Genomic DNA, 22,360 nt, shown 5'->3' on the forward strand with positions numbered 1-22,360 from the left:
AAAGTCACACTAATGACCAATTTTGGGTCATGCATTCATTCACTTTTTCGTTCCTGCTTGGGGAGAACATGCTGAGCTGAGATTCAAACCCACAAACTTTTGGCTGTGCAATAAAGCATGCTCATCTTTTTGACACCACAATGCCCTCTTTTGTATCATTCCACTTATGATCAAGGAGAGGAGTTTTCTTTTTGTTAGTTGCAGCACATAGCAAGTTTTACATAGTTATTACCACCAATATATAAGGTTTTGCTTGAATTTAAAACATTGTTTTATTTTAGCCTCAGCACAGAAATAATCTGTAAATCTCGGGTACATCTAGACAAATAATGCAAAGCAATTCCATTCATGCTATATTTAGACCCGACCAATTTCCGAGTGTACAGATGTGACAGCCAATAACGATGCAGCTCAGGATAATCCATCATTTTTTCAATGATTTGAGGTAACTTTTCGGCAGTCTGGGGAGGCGGCAGCTTAGGACGTACGCAGCCACTGCAGCGCTAAGCCAATGTTGATTTGTAATTACACGAGATAAGAAGATGACTGGAGCTTTAGTGCATGTCTTGTCTAAATGAGAGCGGTTATTTGAGTACTGGGGGCCACAGGACCAGACACTCATTTTACAGGCTTAGGCCACAGTGCTATTGGGATCGTGACCCTGATGTCCTGGGTTGGAGGTTTTCTTCACAAGCTTGTATGTGACCATGAGCACACGTGCAGACAGCCTGCACACACAATAACGACAGCATAGCGCAATGTTGTTTTTGCTTGTTGTCTGCATAGCGAACTGCTGCAGGTGCAGAGACAAGGTGTGTCTGTGTGTGCATGCTCAAGACCGCTTTACTCAATTTTTTTCTTTCTGCACTGCGACGACTCGTTCCATCTTGACTCAAATAGTCAAAAAGAAATGATACATTCCTCCTGGTTCACCAACGAACTTGTTTGTCCGCAGGTTTGGCACGTTCTTGTTCATGTGGAATGACGGCATTATCTGGATTTGTGCCACCAATTATTGCAATTTCCAGGCAACATGCAATTCATTTTCACAATGGGAAATTTTTTTTTTTTTAATGATAAATAGGAAACAAACTAAGCAAAATTTAACCAGCCGACAAACGAACAAGCCAATGAGCAACCAAACGAGCTAACCGACCACCCAACTGACCAATCAACCAATGAGCCGGCAAACCATCAAAACAACCAATCATCTAACTAGCCAACCAACCGAACAACAACCCAACAAGTCATTAAACTGACCAACAAAATGAACCAACTCACCGAAAAAAAACCAAACAACTTGATCGTCAAAGTAACTAGCCATACAAAAGCAAAAACAAAAACTAACATACCAGCCACCCATGTTAAATTCAAATTAGGCCACGAAAATCTAATCAGGGGACTCGTTGCAGTAGAGGGACAATAACTTTCTTAGCCAGCACTTGACATCAAAATTTTTTTTGACAAAATCCAATTTATTGAGTCTTCCACAAAAAATGAATCGGAATTTAAAAGACAACGTGCATCACTTGACAAAGCACTGCTCTGCACATCGCTCTCTTAATCAGACAGCGCCGCGTTATCATTAAGTGTCACGACAAAATCCACACTGTATCACAGCCAGACCAGATTTTAACAAGTCGCGCACACACGCTACAGTATCCCAACACGACAGCCTGTTATTTCTTCCCTCATTAATTCCTCGATTTGGTTCAAGCAGTACTCAGCAAGTTGCAACGTGCTCACAGTCCTCGTGTTTGTGTGTGTGTGTGTGTGTGTGTGTGTAGCGGCCAGACGGCTCAGCTGTTGGTTAGGAAGTCATCAAGCATTTTAAAGGGCTTGTAAGGATAAAAGTGTAAATGACTTGACAAGTTTGGGAAAAGGAAATGACGCGGCAGGATATAAAAGTAGTGGATGAGGCGCTTGAGAGATTACGAGGAAATCTAAGGCCAGCGCGACATGTAGACATAACACCATATGCTACATCGACGCATTATCCACTAGTCAAAGCAGGGTGCACGTCCAATACGCCTTTTATTTTGCTCCTTGCACACCAATGAGATGACGGGACTTTCAGCGGCCAAGTGGACCGCTGCTGATTCACGGAGAGACAATGGACACACGCAGCGTTACTATGACTTTGTCAGTATCGAAATGTTCTGAGAGGCCCATCAAACAGCACCCATGTCTAATGTGTGATCCTAGATCCAAGTGTAAAATTATTCTATTATTGAAATATCAGAGGCGCGTTGAAGTGATTTACATATTCTGGAAAGCAGGCCTGGAAAGTGTCCATCTCAATTCGACACGCTCAACGCGCCGCTTTGGATTTGGATAGTTTTCACGCGATGGATTGGAGGTCAGAGGGCGGATGCGCCGTGCACGTGAAGACGACGCCATCGCAGTGGGAGGGTGACGCATGACAAGGCAACGTTGAAACCTGTTTGCAGCCGCGTGTTGGTGTGCTTTGCAAGCGCCAACTGGATGTAATCAACACGTGGAACTTTTGTAGGCCGATGGCACGAAAGATGCCTTGAGGTGGAAGTGCGCACTATCCGGGTCCGTGTGGGTTCAAGTAGTCAACATGCGTGCATGGGTGTCACCGTGGATGACTCAGGCAAGCGAGGCAGATTTTCCACCCACCAAACTTGTCATGTCACTACCGAGCGTCATGTGTGGGTTATCTGTTGGTTACTTCTAACTCTGAGATCGCTTGACTTGTCATTGACAAGAATCTAATCAGATCTGCTTACCGACCGTCCATCCATTTTCTTTCCTCTTATCTAGGACACACGCAGCAGTCCAAGCAGCTCAGACTTTTGTTGTCTCCGGCATCTCTTTCACTTCCAATGCGGGGTCCTTTCCAGTGTTGCTTAGGAGTGCCTCAAGGCCTCCTCCGGGAGCTTCGCTGATTTTTCTTGAAGAGCCTTGAGTCACTTCCCCGATGACCAAACGTGCCGTCAGATCTTCAAGTGTGAACCCAGACAGCCAGCAAAAGAAACTAAATGTCCGCCGCTTGTGGATCAAGTCTTTTTAGTGGAAACTTCAAACAGCAAGTGGAAGTCGGTCTGTCTTCCAACAAGAGTCCAAGATAGTCCTTCAGGTGAGGTCGAGATACGCTCTCAATCACCGCGATGGGATCTTACCCTGTCCAACTTTTCCAAAATCCTCAGTGTCGATTCGCAGCTCGACACGCAAGTCGTGTTCCTTGGGAATTGGTTGTACAGCGGTTTACTTTGAGAGGCTTGATGATCGAGGAGTCCAAACATGAGAATGGCAGAACTCGACCCAAGTTTGAGCCATAAAAAGCAGTTTTGCCTTTTGTCCAGGTTAGGACCAAAAAAAGCGATAAAAAAGCAGCAACAACTAACCAACAAAAACAACTACAAAGAAAGCAATCAAACTCATTAATCGATCAACAAGCTAAGCAAACAGAATACTGACAAACAACCCCATCAACAGCGACTCTCTCCGTTATGCGTTGTAGTCACAAACGAAATGAGAAAACTTTTCTTGTAAAAACGACATATACAATATACTTTATAGGTGAGGTTCGGTGGTGCCGCGGCAGCTGCCGGCCAGCTGGGTCTCATATGCTTGAGTGTTACATCTGTGATTTTGCACCGTTGTTCACCGGCGATTCAAATTTGGAATGTTGGCCACTCGTAAAAAGTAGTACCTGAACCCTGCACACTGCGCTGTAGTTTACTTACTTCAGTCGTGACAACGCCTTCGGAGCCATTTTTTCCAGATATGCCTTTGACGCAGCTGACGTATTATCTCTTTTCTACGTCTGATAGCACTTTCAGCGATTTTCACACAGAACAACCAAAACAACCACCCAACCAACAAATTGATGAACCAATTGACATCTAATCCAATGAATCAAGACATCAACCAACTAACAACATATATTTCCAAAATTGCTTTCTACTCAGCTTCCATTCAATTGCTGGTAAATTCTCAGGTCCACTTCAACCCCTTTGTTCCGTATAAAAAAACCTTTTGTGCAGAAAAACAACTTTGACAGCCATACATCCATTTTTTTATTTCGCTCGTCTGCATTAGGGTCATTTGCGAGCCGGACACTAACCCGGCTGACTTTGGGCACGAAATGTGGTGCACTCTGGATTAGCTGCCAGCCAATCGCAGTGCAACCAATTGAGATTATGGCATTTGAAAAAGATTTTCTTCTGCCAATTTGTGTGAATGGTCTGGCATTTATTTTACTGTATTGGTTTCAGTTCTTTTCCTACAGTGGGGATGAAGATCGATTCTACAATGTGAAACTTTCCAAACACATTTGTCATTGTTGGGCCAACCTGACCTTGGTTGTCAGAGATATCATCACTGCCACACCATTTAATGCGATTAGAAGAATGATCGTCTTGAAAGGCATTCACGGAAGAACACTGACAACTCACACTGGAATTCCATTATTCACGTTTAAAAAAAAATCAAAAAAAAATCAAAGACTTGATTGATTACCTTTTTTATCTGACACAAACTGTTTTTAAAGAGCACTAAACGGCTGGGAGAGAAAAGCTACTAGACCTCCCCTCGCACATCACCTTCACAAGTTGTTCTTCTCCTTCATACAAATCCTCTAAAACGACAAGTTAAGACGTTCAATCCTCATTTGCCTACCCTGAGACTGCAACTGTTTCTCTTGAAATCTGCGGCCGTATAAGCTGGTGATTAGGGGCTAAGGAAGGACATTTAAACCATGGCGCTCCGCCACTCGGAATAATCAATTAGATCTAAAGCCATTAAGTCGATCTGATAACCTGTCTGCTCTTCTTAACACCTGAGCTCGCTCTGCACAAGAAAACAAAAACATATGCCAAGGTGGGGAATCGTTATCTGGTTTCATTTTTGAAGTTTGGGGGAATCCAACGTTGACTAATGAATAAGAGTTCACGATTACGCAGAATATTAAAGCATTCGTGTGATAAACGTTTCCTTGTTTAATTCTGTTCACAAAACCATCTGCTCAATACAGTAGTGACACAGGAAATGCTTTGGCCAATTATGTGAATTGTAACACCTCCCACGTGACACAAATCGGCCAATCACATGCTTGAGTCAGAGCAGCTTTGCAAGTGAGGAGAGTGGGCGTGTGAGGTGGGCAAGCAGTGAGGAAGAAAGCTAATGCCATAAATTTAAACTATTCTACATATACAAAAAAAAAAAAAAAAAGGAAGCGGTTGGCTCAGACACATTTTCAGAAGTAGATAGCAAAACATTTCCCTAGTTGTTTAATTTTACATTTAGCGGGTGGGCAGGCACGCCAGAGACCAAAGTTTTTATACACAAGCAATTAAAAAGTCAATTTTCCATCATATGTCCTCTTTTATGGCACCTGCTTTACTTTTATTTGCTGTGATATTAATATGAATGATTGAATATTCTATTTAAATACTACAGTGACATTCATGTACACTTTGGCCTAGCGTGAGAGGCAGAATAAATATAACCCTCCCATCTGCTGGTGCAGTCCAGATGCTGTCTCAGAAATAGAGGATTATAGCTAAACTTAGAGCAGGCAGGCTGAGCGTCGAGGGGAAAAAAGAAAAAAAAAAAAAAAATGGTCGGTGACTAACTCGCCGAGCATCAAACTGAGGGCAAGTGAACAGAATCAAAGCAGCCAATAGGAAGGAAGGAGAAAAACAACAACAACAACAACAACAACAACTTGAGACTAGTACAGACAGTGTGAAAATGAAGCCATCCATAAGCGAGAAGAGCCGTCAGGAGGGGAAAGGAAAATGTCCAAACAGTGAAGACGGCGAGAGAAATAGAGGTTATACAGCGACAGGGCCATTTGTCACAGTCAGCTCAGTGACTCTGTTTGATGAGATCAAGTAGAAGAGAAAAACATCCACTGTGTTGTGGAATCTGCTTGCGAGTATGAGGAGAAAATTGCCACGGCGGAGTGTCGAGACAGGGCCATGGCTCTTCAAGCGCTGCATTTTTACAGGAAAAAAAAAAAAAAAAGTTGCGTCAAGACAGAAGCTAAAGCGACTGGCTAAAAGAGATTCAAATCCTGTTAGCATTTCACACAGCATTGCATCAGTAAAAACAGACGAGCTGCATCCAAACGAGTGAAGATGCATGCTTCGGGCGATTTCTGAAAGGTGCTCAAAAAGTCACATGAACAACTTCCATGGGCATGTGAAACATGTCCCAAAATATTAAAATGAACATGCTTTGTCCTCATTAATGTCACTTTTTTTTTTCAGACAGATACAGACTCAAATCTTGAGTAGTCACAATGCAATACCAAGTACAGATACCACTAGAACTTTTGATACATAAGATCTCCCCCCTCCAAAACAATGACAGCTAACTTTAAATAAAGACCTATGTACCCCATAAAGTAATTTAACATAAAATTTTATGAAAATAAAAGCAATTCTCTATTCTTCTAATTTCTCGTTCCTGTTCGTAAAACGGAGTAAAAAAAAGAGCATCCGATACCAGTATCTGCAGTCGACTCAAGTGCCGACAAATTGAAATAAGGTTGATATCGGCACAGCAATCGATAACTTGAATCGATACTCGCCAATCACTAATAAAAACTAAGCTGTGCAGATGGCTTTTGGGTTTTCTTTCTTCTTCTTCGTTCATCAACAATTTCTTACACGTTTACACTGTCTTGGAGTAAGTCATGTGCCACCATCTAGTGGTTGAGAAGAGAATTACACCCAAAATAGAGGCGATTTAGTGCAATTTAGGTTACTAATTGTACACAAAAAAAAAATCTGTGAATTAGTCTTCTTATTTATTCATAAAGTAATATATTTGCAAAGAAAATATATTGTCCTTTCCAATGTTTTTGTGCATGTGTTGTGGGTGCCAAAGAGGCGCCATTTAAGCTAAGGCCACCACTGTTTGGGAGGAAACCAGAGTAGTCAAAGAACCCAGGCTAGTGCCAAAGTGCTGCAAATGCCACACAGAAAATATTGAAACTCAGAACCTCAGTCAAAACTGGGAGGCAGACTTGCTAACCACTCAGACACAGGGGGCGCTACGGAGCGAGATTTGCGAGGTTGCTTATGATTTTGACCTTATTATAAATCAGGATATGCAACCTACTCATTGAATTTGGGGAGTGTTTGACTGTTAACCACAAAACAAAAAAGCCACATTAGTCTCTCACGGAGACCTTTTCAGTGCACATTCACCACACACTGATTTCCTAATTATAAAACAAAGCGCTTCACAAGAAGCATAAATCACGCGCAAGGTTCTCACACAAACTATATAACCTCTGCCAAGGCTCAACAATCCTGTTGTGGAGCAGCGCCAAAACAATGTATCGTGCATATCGGCACCCGATAACCTCTGGCCCTCTTGCGTTGGTCTCTTCCACCGGTCTTACATGTGATGCGTGTTGATTCCGCGACTTCAGCCTTATGCTTGCCAATGAAGAAGTATCAAGCAACAACATGTTAGATTATTCCGGAGATTCAGTTTTTACGTTAAAATACATAATTAATATATATTCACATAAGAGACGGGTCACTGTAGGTTAGGTTTATACCACTACTTATTAATGCAGTGGTAATTACTTGAAGTTCTATGCAGAAGCTGTTCAACCCAAATGAGATAGTTAATGATAAAAACAACTGCAATGTTCAAACTTACTGTATCAAAAAGAAAAAGAAAAAAAAAACATTATTTCTTGTTTAAGATGTCCAACTATGTTTTATGTAGTTGCATTTCCGAAAAGGAAAAAGTCATTTTATGCAAATTGTGAGTATAAAAGGATGATTTTATACGGAGTCGGCATCAAAGCACTTTATAGCGCCAGATGGTTTCTTTATGACAGGTTGTCGATTACATTTTCTTAACAACTCTATGCCTGTGCATGTTATTAAAAATCTTTTTTCCATGGTAGAGTTTACACGGCAGACACACTGGGAGATATATTCATCCACATTTGACCAAGACCTGATTTGGATCTCATAATACAATGTTGATGGACAGTGTAACCTAAAAAAAAAAAAAAAAACTCAAAACCAGGCAGCCATAATCCAAAAAAAAAGCAGACCAAACTGTATGTATAGTTTAGTGGTTCACATTATTGACCTTCATGCAGCTTTCAACTGAGTAAAACAAAATGCCATAGACGAGCTAATTTGCATATATATTAAGGTATTTATAAACATTCAAACATCTGCAACTCGAACCAAAAGGCATATATTCTCTCTGCCTTTTGGAAACAACAATAGCTGATGCTTAGATAGTTGGGGACCTTCTCTGCCTCTTCTTTTAAATTACTCTTTGCTGTGTCTCTTTCAGTTGACCGGCATGTTGCGGCACAACTTGATACTACAAAGAAGATGGACAACTCCATATTTGGACTTGTCTGTATTAAAATAGAGAAAGTGCCCCATGTTAATGAACACGGTACATGCATATAAACCACAAAAATCATAATGAGTCAGAACAGAACTTAAATTCTGAAGTCGCAACGTGACGATGTGTGATTGTTAACCTTCTGCTTCGTCGTCCATTTCTAAGCAGCGATGACACACGCAAGCGCGTGCCGAACGCACGAGGCCCAGGACATGAAGCACATGGTGCGACTGACGCACGTGGCACATTATGCTAATAGCGGCTCAGAGGTGTTCAAATCAAAAGGTGGCTCCACGAGGAGAACGTTAAATGATTAAAGATGAAGCGTGAGGGCTTCCCCTACCTGCTGTCAAGACAGTCATCAGAACGCCGACAAAACATGGCTGCGCTAGACGTTGCCAAATCGGGGCTCATGCTCCATGAGGCGGAGCTTGCAAAATAATTTACAATTACCGGCATATCATTTAAACCTAAATCGTGGCACAATAAAAACAAACACACTAAACCCGCTCCCCCTTGCTACATTAGCTCGTATCTTAACACGAGTTGGTGTTGCATCACAGTAACATTAATATTTTTGTTTTTACATTTTTGGGGATATTTATTTGTGCGTTGTTTTTTTTAGATTAAAAGGTGTAGGAGTAGAGAGGTTTTCAAGAACATATTCCTATTTTTTTTTTTTTGTGATTAAAGGCATCTTCTCCAGAATTTTTTTTTTATTCACTTGTTAAAATAAGAATTTCCTTTGTTGTTGAACTTCATTATGACTTTTTCTAGGAAAAATACAAGTTTCCTTGCACCAAGTTTTTGCGAGTTCAAGTGTGTTTTTTTGTAAAATGCTGCAATAAAGGTTGAGCATTTTGGCCACAATCTTAAAAGTTAAACTTGGCGCAATCACAACACTGCTCATTACTAAAAGAACACCTCACCTACAGTGAAGGATGGTGGTGGAAGCATATTTTCAGAAAAAGCCTAACAGAATAGTTGGACTTTATTTGGGGACTCTTAAAATGTAAACAAGAGTGTGCTGTCCATCTAACATGAATTTGAATTTAATTCTGAACACGTCTAGACCCCTGTTACAAGAGGGTGTGCACACTTGTGCATCCTCATTATCACAGTTGTGTATTTTCGCTTCCTCTCTCGAAAAGATGTTGTACATTGCACATTAATTGGGGGAAACATTAAAACCTGGCATTTGAACACGGGTGTGTAGACTTTTTATATCCACTGCAAATTCTTATTCAGCCTATATGTGGATGCAAAATGAAAACGCAACAAGACATATTGAAAGCGACGCCTCCTCTATGACTTTCAATGCAAGACCTTGACTTGTCACTGATAATTACATTAAATACCGTAGTTGTTGTCAGCGCTGTATTTGAGAGCACATCTCTCCTTGGCCTCCAGCCACACATTGTCGCCTTCCCTGTCCATGAACTCAGCACTCTCACACACAAACATGGTTATATCATAAACCGATAAAGTAAATCTGTCCATTTAATCCCAATGGCTCTTGTTACACAATGGCCATTGTGACTAGAATGGATTTGTTGGTCCTCATCAAAGATTACAAAAGGAGCCAACCGTTGATCACGTTACAGTGACATCCTGTGGTTATAAGCAGTATTGCAGTTTGTTGGGGAAAAGGAATTGAAAGTCTATGATGCAATAGGAGATACAGGAGTTTCATATTTTAAAATATATGCACAAATATTCTAATTAAATAATCACAATCCAATATTTTTTTTACTTTTAGACATAAGTGAATGTAAAAAAATAAATATATGGTTAGGGATCTTTTTTTTTTTTCAAACACTGTACTAATAATGTTGGGGTTATGATTCCAAGTTACCCCCACGCAATTTAAAATGTGCGGTACTCACCCATTTCTAATATTAATTTAAAAAAAAAAAAAATCTAGTATTAGTTATATGAACGCAAGATCTAGTTGCAGTTAGTTTTTATTTTATTTTAGTTTTAATTATTTCGTTAACGTAGTTAGGTGAACCAACGGCTAAATTTTCTAAAGAGTGAATGGTCTGCTCATTTATCTAAATGTGCCTAATAATTAGCTGGTTACCAGCCCGGAGTGTAGGCCTCACCCACCCATTGCCCAGGGGCCATTAAATGAAACCTGTCTCAATATTCTGAGCAGTCATCGAACACTTTGTGAACAGTGGCCACGCAGACACCTATTTACGCAGACAGCAATGAGGCACACGCTGAAAAATTTTTGCAAATGCAAGAGGCAAAAATCATTACACAGATATTTCCAAACATCAATGCAAGTTGAGTAAAAAAAAGTTACAAGTTGATAATATTGCCATTTGCTGCGTTGTCTTATAAAATGGGGGACAATATAAGGGGCAACAGTTGAGTTAACTCGTTCTTTGCTGTGAAATTCAATTAAAATTTCATGCAAGTAAAGTAAGTTTATTTGGAGTGCCCAACTTGAAATGTTATCAAGTTTTTTTGCATTATGCAAATAGAAGTGAAAATAAAAAGCCAAAATCATCATGAAGGCTGAATATTATCATGTCTGACTAAATCAAACGCCTCAATGCATGTTATGCCTCCCTCTTACAAATAACACTTGTCAACTATAAGTCATCATTATTACCTCGTCTCTGCTTGAGGCACTTTCCTACTTTTTTTTTTTTAGCAAAACATTACCAGAATTAAATCTAATGGGTCTTAATGACATGAGTCACGTCTAATGTCTGACACAGCATCTCCCCCCCCCCCCCCCCCCCCCCGCTAGCTTCATTACTCAAAGAGTCTCAAAAGGTGCGTCATTAATCCCGTTTATCATCTGTCCTGCTACTTTGCTTGCGTGTGCGCTCTATGACTATTTATCAAAAATGAAGAATTATATCATGTTTGGACTACTCAAACCAGTTTAATCAACAAACATTGGCACAACCGTAGCTAGCCTCTTTAGCTAGCTTGCTAGCGTCAGGGGCAGTTACAAGGTTGGGCAATAATCGCACAAAATGAATGTCACTCGATCAAAAACACATTACAGCCAATGGGTTGCTTACCTTGTCTGTAGTAGAGCATCCACTTTGTGTCAGTTTTACACTGGCAAACCTTTAGTAAATCAGGCCCTTAGTGGCAACAGCTGTTTATTTAAGTGGACATCACACCCATTGAAAACAGTACAAGAATCATGACTCTTACCTACATTCAACTTGTTGCACAAACATGGCCGCACTCCGACAACGTCTCCTCCATCCGCAATCACTCACGCGCCGAGCAGGTGACAAGATTTTATCCGTGGAGTAATCGCAGCGTGTAAAGGCATTACCGGCAAGGGAGAGCGTCAATTTTGATATGGAAAAAAAAATCCAATCTGACATTATCTACACAGCACGCACACGCTTTGCCGCATCATCTCCAGCTGTCCTCCTGGATTGGATTACCAGTCCATTTTGTCACATCCTCAAAGAACAAAACCAGCTTGTGTTGATGTGTTTGTTGAGATAAATAAAAGAGGCGGAAACACATCTTGTTAAAAGTAGGATTTGTATTATTTTGTTATCACGCTCATGGTTAGAACCTCTGTTGTTATGATTTGTTTGTTTGTTTTTTTTGTTCCATTTACATTTAAAGTCATTCCAGTCGAAAGGTAAACATGATTGTAACTGTTGTTTCCAACACTAGTAAATGCTTCTGTTGCGTCGTCAGACAACGTTGCGTACACTTTCACACACTCACACGCACACCTACGTTCTTTTGTGTCCTAATTCTGAAGTGCAAGAATGATTGAGCCTTACCCCCCCAAAAAGCAACCCACCCACCGACCCTCATAGCCATATATACACCTGGGCTGCCAATGCACTGTGACATTATAGAATCCATGTTTTGTATATGATCAGAACAACACACTTGGGTTTGTGAATAGAAAGAAACTAAATATGTGCACGAACATATGAGTATATATATATTATATATATATATATAGTTGTATGTACACACACAAACATGCACACAACACACACAAACACACGCGTGCAGTATGTGTGCGCGTGTACTTTCATCCAGAGGATTGCGAAGGCCACATTCTTTTAGAAGCAGAATACAATGTAATAATAATAATAAATCTCACCATAAGATCTACAATACAGTCTGTGTCAATGTGGTGTTTCAATGAAACTGTCAGAGAGAGAACTGAGTGAAACCTCTGAAGTACAGATGGCAACATGGAGGCCAGTTCGGATATATATATATTTTTATATTATGTGACAGCTAAGAATGTGAAAACTCATTCTCTGTAGACATTCTATTCATCAACTGGAGTCCAACTCTTTACTGCCAACAGATCATGGATTTATCAAATTTGTTTTACTTGTTGTGAAAATCAGGTTAGTAAACCACTGTAACGACAAACGTCACCACTTTGGATTTGCGATCAGCACAGCTTTTGAATTGAAGATAAAAATTAGGAGGTGAATCTGGGCTTGTCATGTTGATTATGACAGAACCCATGTTCTAATGCTAATTAATAAAAACATTAAAAGCTAAAATCAGACTTCTCTGGTTAAAAATGGATCATGGAAAATCTGTCAAAATGCTCTGAGTTGACTGGTGATTGGTGGTGATTGCTTCTAATGCCAAACAAAACAGTGACTAATGAATTGTTTTTAACTTCAGCGGTTCCACCATATTACCGCATGTGCGAAGATGCTTCTGGCTTCATTTAAAGTAGAACAACAGTTGGATTGAAATGACATTCCTGCAAAACACTCACAAATTAACCTCAAGTTTTGATAAACAGTCTGCATGCAGCCCAAGTTGACATATGGCTCCATCGTATTCCATGACTTGTAACAAAGATACGTCACAGAAATGTAATAATAATAATAATAAAAAAAAAAGAAACAACAACAACAAAAAATCAAACAAAAGTCACACAGAAAGACACTGAGTTTCAAGTTTGTAGAAAAAAAAACACTTTCATTACATTTCAAAACATTTACATGTTCATTGGCGGTCCGGTCTTGACATTTACACGCGCACCTGAACGCCTCACATGCCGCTGGATTGTGAGGGGGGTGAGCTTGTTGGGGCGTCCCAACTAGTCCATAATGGTTGTCTGGCAGGGGAGTGGTAACCATGGTGAAATAAGGTGCTAGTTGCCATGGGAACGCTCTCCTTTTAGTCGTTGTAGTGGTTGACTTTTGGCTGGACACAACCGCCCCACCTTCATTTTATTATTTTTTTTAATCAATGTTTGCATTTGAATGATGTTGTGTGGATGTGTTGCCGCGATGTTAGTGTCCGCTCACACACCCACACGTACATACAAGATAAAATGGCCAATGAGATTGAGTTGTAGCACAGCAACGCCAACGCACTCCTTCATCCCTCCTCGGTATTGCTGAGTGTTCACATGCAGGGATGCGCCGCTGCGACTTTGCGCGCGTGTGCTTTGTTAACCTCGGACATTTAAATGCTTTTACGAATGCACTCGCTTGACTGCGAGTGGACGTGATGAAAAATAAAAAGAGGAGTCCCACGTTGTGTTCATGAACTATCTTCTGCTTGCTCCCATTAAAATCCAGCAAAAAAAAAAAAAATATCCATTTGATTCAGTTCACTTGATTCATTTTGTCCTGTTGTGTGAAACTATGGCAACGAACCAACAGGAAGTGAACCAGCCAATCAAATGCGTGGGTGGATTTAATGAAGTGTTTTTTTTTGTTTTGTTTTTTTGTCTTTTTACAATTATTTAATAATTTCAGTCTGATGTTGCCACTTTTATAAATGCTTTGTGTGGCGTGCATGAACCAACACCCACACACACACCCACAAACACACACACACACGCACACAGAGACGACACCCATACACAGACTGCATCTTCACTGTCCCGCCCGCCGCTGTACCGTCCACCCTCCGAAGGCTCGTTGGCATGGTGACGCTGATGCGACGGCCGTTGCTAGGAGACGAAGAGCGCGGCCAGCAGCAGCATGGTGACGGTGAGCAGGAGACGGTCCCGGGACGGACTGCTACCGCTCACGCTTTTCTCCAGCTTGGGGACAGAAGGGTTAAATTCATCTGAGGGACACAAGAGGGGGAAAATGTTGCATGTGTGATTATTAAAAACAAAACAAAAACAGAAAAACACATTTTTGTAAAAAAAAAAAAAAAAATCTACTCGTGAAAACACATTGCAGCAAAGCTATAAATCAATTTTAACAGTGAGCTGATAAAGTGAGATTTGAAATAAAAAAGCAAACCTCACGCGATCTCATGCTAAATAGTATTAATCATCAAACTCTAACGTGTATAATTGCACATAATGACATAAAAACATGACTTGTGTTGACTGTTGGGAAAACCAAAATTTTATTTTGAATTAAAACGAATATTATTATCACAGTCACTAACTGAAGTAATTAGGTTAATAACATGTTATGCTTGTACAGAAAGTCTTTCTCTGAACTGTCATTTTTATACCCGAGGAAGTCCATTGGTGTGGCAACACTTACTGGATGATCCAATTATCGGTTGTCATGCAATTGTCAGTAAATATGAAGACAATTTAGGTGTTTGTTGTTGGAGTTTGGAAGGTGGTCAATGCTGCTGTTGAGTTACGAGTATATCGGCAAAGATGCTACTAGTGCGGTCTTTGGCTTCATCTTGACTTAACGTCTTCTGCTGTTAGAAATCACACGTGTGTCAGCGGCCAGTCCAGGGTCTTAAAAAATTGTTCAGGTGTACCTCATAAAATGTTGAGTAATGTTTCAAAAAAAAAAATGCAGACAGACGGCAGAGTGACACACGCAGCTGTTATTATAAAGCTCCTATTCTTCTGCCGTGACACACTTCCTGGCAGACACAAACACAAAAATATAAACGCGCACATCAACACACACCTGGTGATGTCATACAAATAGTGCTGCATATTGAGTTTTGTCTCGCCGTACTTCATGATGTGCGGTCAGACACACCTTCTGACCCAGCCGGCTAATAAGACGGGGGAACAGACATTTTGCGATTCATGTTTGATGGTGCTTAGAGAGGGGAAAAAAAAAAGAAAGGCCGATATTATTGTCTGGCAGCTGCTCAGTGGCTCACGCAGGCAGACAGCACACTAATGTAATGACAGGCCGACACCTGCTTTTAAAGACGGACTGCTGTCTCCCACCGCTGTGATCTGGTGAACTCGCTGAAGTCCAGGAGATCAAGTTAAAAGAGGTGTGGGTAAACTATGGCCTGCGGCCTATGGACTTTGTTTATCATATATATATATATATATATATATGCGCAAATTATGCACGTTTATTTTATTAATTATGTTAATTGATTTTATCAAGAGTTGTTAAATTAATAATAAACAAATAAATTATAAATAAAATTGAAAAATGGGCATTAATTCTCGTTTTTTTTTTTTTTGGCCCATGTGTTCTTTTTAAAAATCAAAACTGTTCTTTGAGCACAAAAGTTTGCCCACCACCAATTTAAACACTTTAAGCGATCGAGACTGACAGGAACAGGAATGGATTTTTAAAGACACAAACAAGCATAGCTTCTCACGCACAAATAAACTCGCACACACGCATGCGCGCCTCCCGTGCAAATTAGAAATATAATACACGTAATTAGTGGCTTACACGAGGCGACACAAACATGTCGATTGCGTCTGACGACTTCACAATGAAGGCGCCACTGTCACGTTGACATGAAGGAAGAACATCGTCTTTATGAACGTCTGCAATGTGCACTTAAGGCAAAAATAAATCATAACCTGATATTTCTTTAAGTGAAGCTTGGAAAGACAAAAAGGATATGGCAAAAGTTTGTAACTTAAGTTTGCATACATAGATGAATGTTGTAAATTAAATCTTTTTTTTGAGACAGTCGAAGTTTTTGTATTGGATTTCAATTGCCAGTGTTAGCAGCAACAGCATTTATTTGGACGTATCTGTTGCTCGTCTTCTACATTATTTTGCAAAACATTACATAGACAAAGACCATTGAAAATGCTCAACCTGTGCAACGCTATGTAATTGGATCCAGCAGGGCACTGAAAATTGATGAAAAGCTGTTTTGACTGCACAAATCTTTGAGGTCATATCCAGTTGTCAGAAAAGGTTGTCCTCAGGCATTCTAATGAGTTAGCGCAACACACTGTACAGAAATGTAAGAAGAGCGCAAGCTTTTTATTTATTTATTTTTTTTTTAGCAATTTAACAGGACTGAACTTTTGCCATCTAAGGTCTTGCGAAATCATATAAACAGTTGTACAATAGTTTTATTGTCTGCAAAAAGAGCCCCAATGGGGTGTGAGAGTGAAAATTCAAGTCCCAACATGGGCCAGAAATTTGTTTCAACCTCACTGACTTCTATCACTTCAAATGTCAGTCAGAACAATGCCAGACAGCAGCGATCATTTGTGATTGCTTGCGAGTTAGGTAATTTGACGAACTCAGCGGTAGGGTTCATTATGATATCGTTTTCATCATCATGTCAACCTGAACACACGTAGCCCTAAGCATCTCCCCCCCCCCCCCCCCCAGTATTATTACTTACAAAAAAAAAACCCACAGGCAACACTAATCATTCATTTTGAAAATACAATACAATACTGTTCATCCAATACTGAGGACCATTAGAAATGACTGCAAATATTCAAGTTCAACCCAAATTTTATGGCCCACCCCACAAAAAAAAACACCAAAATATTTTAGCGTTTTCTAATAAAGAAAATAGAAGGCTATAAAAAAGTTCTATAAAATAAATCACGTAACTATGACATAGTTAAGCGTAAAGGATTTAAAAAAAAAAAAGAAAAACGATTATTTCATTGCAACACCTTCAGGTGTGCTTTACCTGGCCACCGGGGGGCAGTACAATAGAGTAAAAAAAGAAGAAATTCACCAAACTGTAAGACTCAGGAGGATAGTTGTCATTTTTCATTGCAGATTCATTTATGTTTGCAAGTATGATATTATATTGTCAGTCTACATGTGTGCATGCACTATTTGTGTTCCGATATCCATTGCATGGTGGCCATCGGGAATTTCAGGAGTTTCCCATACAGCCGGTCCTTTCCCACCCCCCCGACACCGAATACGTTTCAGCACGTCGGCTTATTAATAGAGGTATTGTTTCAAAGGCTGACCACAATTGCTTTATTTTAAAATAATTTTATTTATAATATCATGCTAAACTTCATTGCATGACAAAAACTTTAAATCTTACTTCGTTTGTGGGGTTAAGAAAGTTTTTACAAAGACAGTTTGAGCCTTTAACATTTTTTTTTCTTTTTGCTTTCAATTTTTTCCTGTAGGAACAACAGGGGAGTCAAACCAGAACAAATTCCGTTCAACGTTAGAGGTTGCACACGGCCTCCCGTCGATGCTAAAAGCGGCCCGAGTGACTAACATTACATTCTCATCAGTGACAAGCCTCCTGATGTTCCCGGAAGAGGTCGTCCGACACATCGTCAACGGTAATTGCTGTATAATAAAGGCCATTAAAGAAAAAGCTTCTGATTTCGCCGCTAATGGCCGGGCCGGCTGGTCAGAAGCTGAAACCTGAACCCCGGTGACGAGGAGATGAGCATTGCTCACGCCACCTTGCGCCAGATGAAATCGAATCACACAAGCGTGGCAACAGAGAAGCAGGCGAAGTGAAATGGACACAGTGACAACAAGCAGGCTGATTTGGAACTGGCTGCAGCCCTGAGCGTGAACGGTGAAAAACAGAATGTGTCGCGACAAGAGTAATTAGATGTCAGTCGTGGAGACGACTTTGCTCGCCAAGTTTGTTCATGCGCAAGTTTGTGGGTTTGTTTGTCTTGCAATACTCGCTCCTTTTACTCCAATCTTTCTTGCCCGTGTGTGACAATTTGTTTTTTGATAAATTCCTTGCAAAGACTGCATCGGAAGGAAACAACACTGCACAGCACATTCAAGAACGCATAAATTGAAAGATTCAAATGTTGGACGATTTGGAAGTTTGCCTCCTTTTACTGGCATTGAGAAGTAAGTAGGATGCACAAAGAGATGGACGGGCAGAAGATGAACAAAGTCATGGCAGCGAGTTCATACGACACGCAGTGATTTGCCACAGCGGTGATGACTTTTCTCATGAAAGTTATGTGAGGAGACTGATTTACGAGGCAAACAAACACACACACACAGATTAATAGCAAGTATATTTTACAAGCTGCCACGGAAGAGTGCAAAGACTTGACAGGATGAGGATTGATGGCCACGTGGCTGCTTGAATAACTCGACTAGTGCAGCACAATGTTGTTGTTTTTGTCGCCGGAAAGCGACCGAGCGCACGCTTTGGCGGAGACGTTTAATTGTGTCTGTCACTTACCGATTTACTACCCGCTTGGCTGCCAACGTTAAATCAGCGCTGACAGATTTAGCATCATTCCTGTGACATCAACTGCTGTATAATCCTGCGCAACATAAGGCTTGCCAATATGTTGCATCGTAATGGCGGGGATCCAGCCTTGCTGTATACGCACAATGCAATAAAGTCGAGGCCAAAAGTCTCAAATTGACTCATCATGTTTGTCATACACAGCGCTTATTTCAGCGATGGCCAACGTCAGCCTCGGGAGTCACATTCAATTCGCTTCTAAGTTGCTGTAATGAGTGTTAAGTAGATAAACTGCAGTATTGGGAAGGGACATAATCGATTGATTTGTTCTTAGGAATTTGGTTGATTGTGTGGAATTGATTGCTTGTTGAAGCAACTTGGATGCCTGAGTCAGTGGCAGAAGTACAAAAGACGGGTGAATATTGTCAATATTCATTTTTGCCTACATTGGATTTGTTTTTCAAAATGGTGCAAATAATTAATTTTGATTCAGTGCAAAACACATCACTCAATATGCCAATAATGAATAATAACAGTATAATAACAGTATAATAAAGAACACTAATAAAGCCAGTGTTGATGTTCATTAAAATCAATAAATCACCAAGTAAATACATTTGGCTTCAAAATCACCAAAAATCAAGTCTCCGCTATCAAACAACGCGCGTGTGTCCAGCGAACACGTAGAAAAGCCACGCTCTGCTCAACGGTCAACTGTCAATCAAATACCGCTACAGCGAGCATCTTTCGTGTGCCTACACATCCCTACATGTTCGAAGCGCAAGTATATATCCGCTAAAAGCCTCCAGTGGTTGGAGTATATCCCATCTGATCGCTGCGGGGCTGTCAACAGTCAATCAAAAAAAGCACATGGTCTCTAAATACGCACACACACACACACGCACACACACCCCCACCCCCACACGCACACACACAACACGAAAAAAATATATGTTTTGGGGATTTAAGCATAAACAGTACCATGATGCCAGTCAGTATCAATACAGTTGAAAAAGCAGCCGATACAATGGAACTTTTATTCGAGAGATCCGGAACCAATGATCCCTGGATTCTAGTGTCAGGTCCACTCGAAACGCCCCTACCTTTCAAAGTCTCTTAATTCCAGAATTGACCGCAATTTGCCACCATGCCAGTAAATGGCGCTGTGAGGCCATCAACAGACAGAGTAAGAAAAGATTTTTATTATAAATAATAACACAAAGGCTAATGACATATGAGTATACAATTGTCCGTTGAAGTGAAAATTTCCCATCAGATATGTTCAGTGCTGCAGCCGTGCTCCTGGACCTCAACAGAGTATTCGCCACAAGCAGGCCACTTATAAATTACCGATAGTGATATGTGAGCGCCCTCTAGTGGTTAGCAAAAGGATCACTGTCCAAAACCTGTTCAGTAGATTTCTTCAATAGTGTATTGAATTATGTGAAAAGTTACGATTAGTCTTCTAAATAATTTGCAAAATCGTTACTTTAGCAAAATACTTTGGTTTTGAATGTATTCCACTATTTTGTTTGTGAATCCTTTTCAATGTTGTACTTTTCATGACTTGCCTCGCAATCTTTCGGCAGATTCTTGTGTCTTCTTAAACCAGATGGTACTCATTCAGCACATAAAAAATAACTTAAAGTTTGGCATGAGGAAGAATAGTCCAGGACTAATGATACTTAAACATCTTCAAATATCTAACAATAATTTATGATAAGCGCTTAAAGATGATTTCCATATGAGAGGGAACATTTGTGCCTTGTTAGTCAAGAGTTCCACCTATAGGAACAAATGACATTTATGTTCTTTTATGACATTTGGCATGAACGCTGATGACCCAGCTGTGATTCCTGTGTGAACAAGTAGGAGTGTGTCTTGTTACATCCAGATGTGCCTCAAAGATGTTTTCCACATTCGCTCAGGTGCGTTGACGAAAATGACTCACCGACGTCATCCATTTTTAGGCCGGGTCTAAGCGTGTAGTCTGCCTCCGTTGGTTCTGGCTCGTCGTCTACATCAGAGGCTAAGAGAGAGAGAGCAGGAAAGAGTGAGATAAAGAGAGTGAGAGAGAGAGAGAGAGAAAGGGCGAGAGAGCAAGGGTTAAACTATTGACCAAAGGGCTTTTAATTACTTCCAACCAGAGAGCTTGACAGACACGTGCAAGAGAGCAGCAAAGGGAAGAGCGCGGGGGTTAACAAAATGGCCAGGAGCGCTCTGACTGACAAGCCATGGCAGCATTGTGAGTGCAGAGAAAGTGGGGGAAGAGGGGGGGGGCTGTTGTGAGTGGAAAAGGATGAGAGGTGATGGAGTCCACCAGGGAGGAGAGGTTAATATTTCAGGAGTGGCTAAGTTAAAAAGACTGGAAAGGCCAGGGATCAAAGTGCGTGAGGGTGGCTATGTGTGTGTGTGTGTGTGTGTGCGCGTGTTTGTGTTAGAGCCAGCGAGTGAGGTTAAGACTACATATACATAGCCACCCACTGTCCACACAGAGCAGTAATAAATTGATTCTGACAAGGGGTGAGGATGACCATCAAAGACGGAGCGAGAGAGAGAGAGAGAGAGAGAACACTGCAGGGCGAACTCAGCAGGAGTATTAATAACATCATATCTGTTTTAAACTGTGTGTGCGTGTGGATGGAAATTTGAAGGCCTCGCTGACAGATACTTTTTCAGAAAATGGCTTGGATTTACTTGTTGGTTTTTTTTTCACACTTGACAGGTGGGCAGGAACTTCAGGGACCCAACTATATTTCATACAAGCAATTAAAATCTACATTTTCCATAAAAGTCCCCTTTAAACCTGGTATAAGTAATCTAAAAATGTATTTATTTATTTTATTTTTTTCAGTGGCATTGCAGCCAGCAGGAGTTAGTACAAGTACAAAGAGTATGTGTGGGCAGATCAACCCAGATGGCTGCCGGTCGTGGGTGTAAAAAGAGCGAGACTCACCTGTGGAGCAACAGACGTACACGCGTAGTCTCAGGCAGCTGCGGCCATGGTGATGAGTCGGCGTGGCTGTAAAAATACAAAACGCTGACGTTTAGATCATAATAATGACACGAAATAAAACAGACGGCTGGAGATGGCGAAGGAATACTTACAGATGTAGTAATACTCCTGTCCGACGTGGAACTCGTAGCCCAGCGAGAAGGCGCTGTAGCGCTGGAACTTCTCCGAGAACTTGATGGGGGCGTGGGGGGCGTGCGGCCGGTTGCACTCCCACCTCTTGAAGCCCATCTGGGGGTCGCAGTTGCGGTAGCCGCGGTAGCTGACCATGTAGAGGACGTACTGCTCGCTGGTGCCCACCATGCGCTGGCTGTCGTTGTAGTGAGGGCAGTAGATGTCCAGGTAGTCGTTGACGTTCACTTGCATCGTGTAGCCCTCGCGACGCAGACTGGACACACGAAGACAAAGCAGGATGTCGTGAAATAGTAGCAGGACGTTGCTTTGGTTCAATGTGATGAGGAGGCGCTGCGGGAGTTTTTTTAATTTTCATTGGATTGGACTGTTTTTTTTTTTTATTAAGAGAAAGACTAAATGTCAAATTTAATTACATCTGATTTAATATATGTGCATATATATAATTATTGTGCAATTTTTTAAAAAATATTTTTTGACTAGATTTAGGTTTTTGACTTA

General features: G+C 40.9%; 1 protein-coding gene across 1 annotated transcript in view; it reads right to left on the minus strand.

The window, feature by feature from the left end:
• Nucleotides 1-22,360, minus strand: part of efna3b (ephrin-A3b) — a 96,887-nt gene that overhangs the window by 24,607 nt on the left and 49,920 nt on the right. The window contains exons 3-6 of the mRNA XM_088306267.1: nucleotides 21,823-22,115; nucleotides 21,671-21,736; nucleotides 20,666-20,743; nucleotides 11,552-14,427 (exon numbers count right to left, since the gene is read on the minus strand). Of these exons, the coding sequence (XP_088162393.1) occupies nucleotides 14,309-14,427; nucleotides 20,666-20,743; nucleotides 21,671-21,736; nucleotides 21,823-22,115 (556 nt within the window). The 3' untranslated portion in view covers nucleotides 11,552-14,308. The remainder of the gene's footprint in view (nucleotides 1-11,551; nucleotides 14,428-20,665; nucleotides 20,744-21,670; nucleotides 21,737-21,822; nucleotides 22,116-22,360) is intronic.

The sequence above is a fragment of the Idiotropiscis lumnitzeri genome, chromosome 10 (assembly GCF_059441095.1).
Source record: "Idiotropiscis lumnitzeri isolate Australia: NSW breed Sydney's pygmy pipehorse chromosome 10, RoL_Ilum_1.0, whole genome shotgun sequence".
NCBI classification, from domain to species: domain Eukaryota; kingdom Metazoa; phylum Chordata; class Actinopteri; order Syngnathiformes; family Syngnathidae; genus Idiotropiscis; species Idiotropiscis lumnitzeri.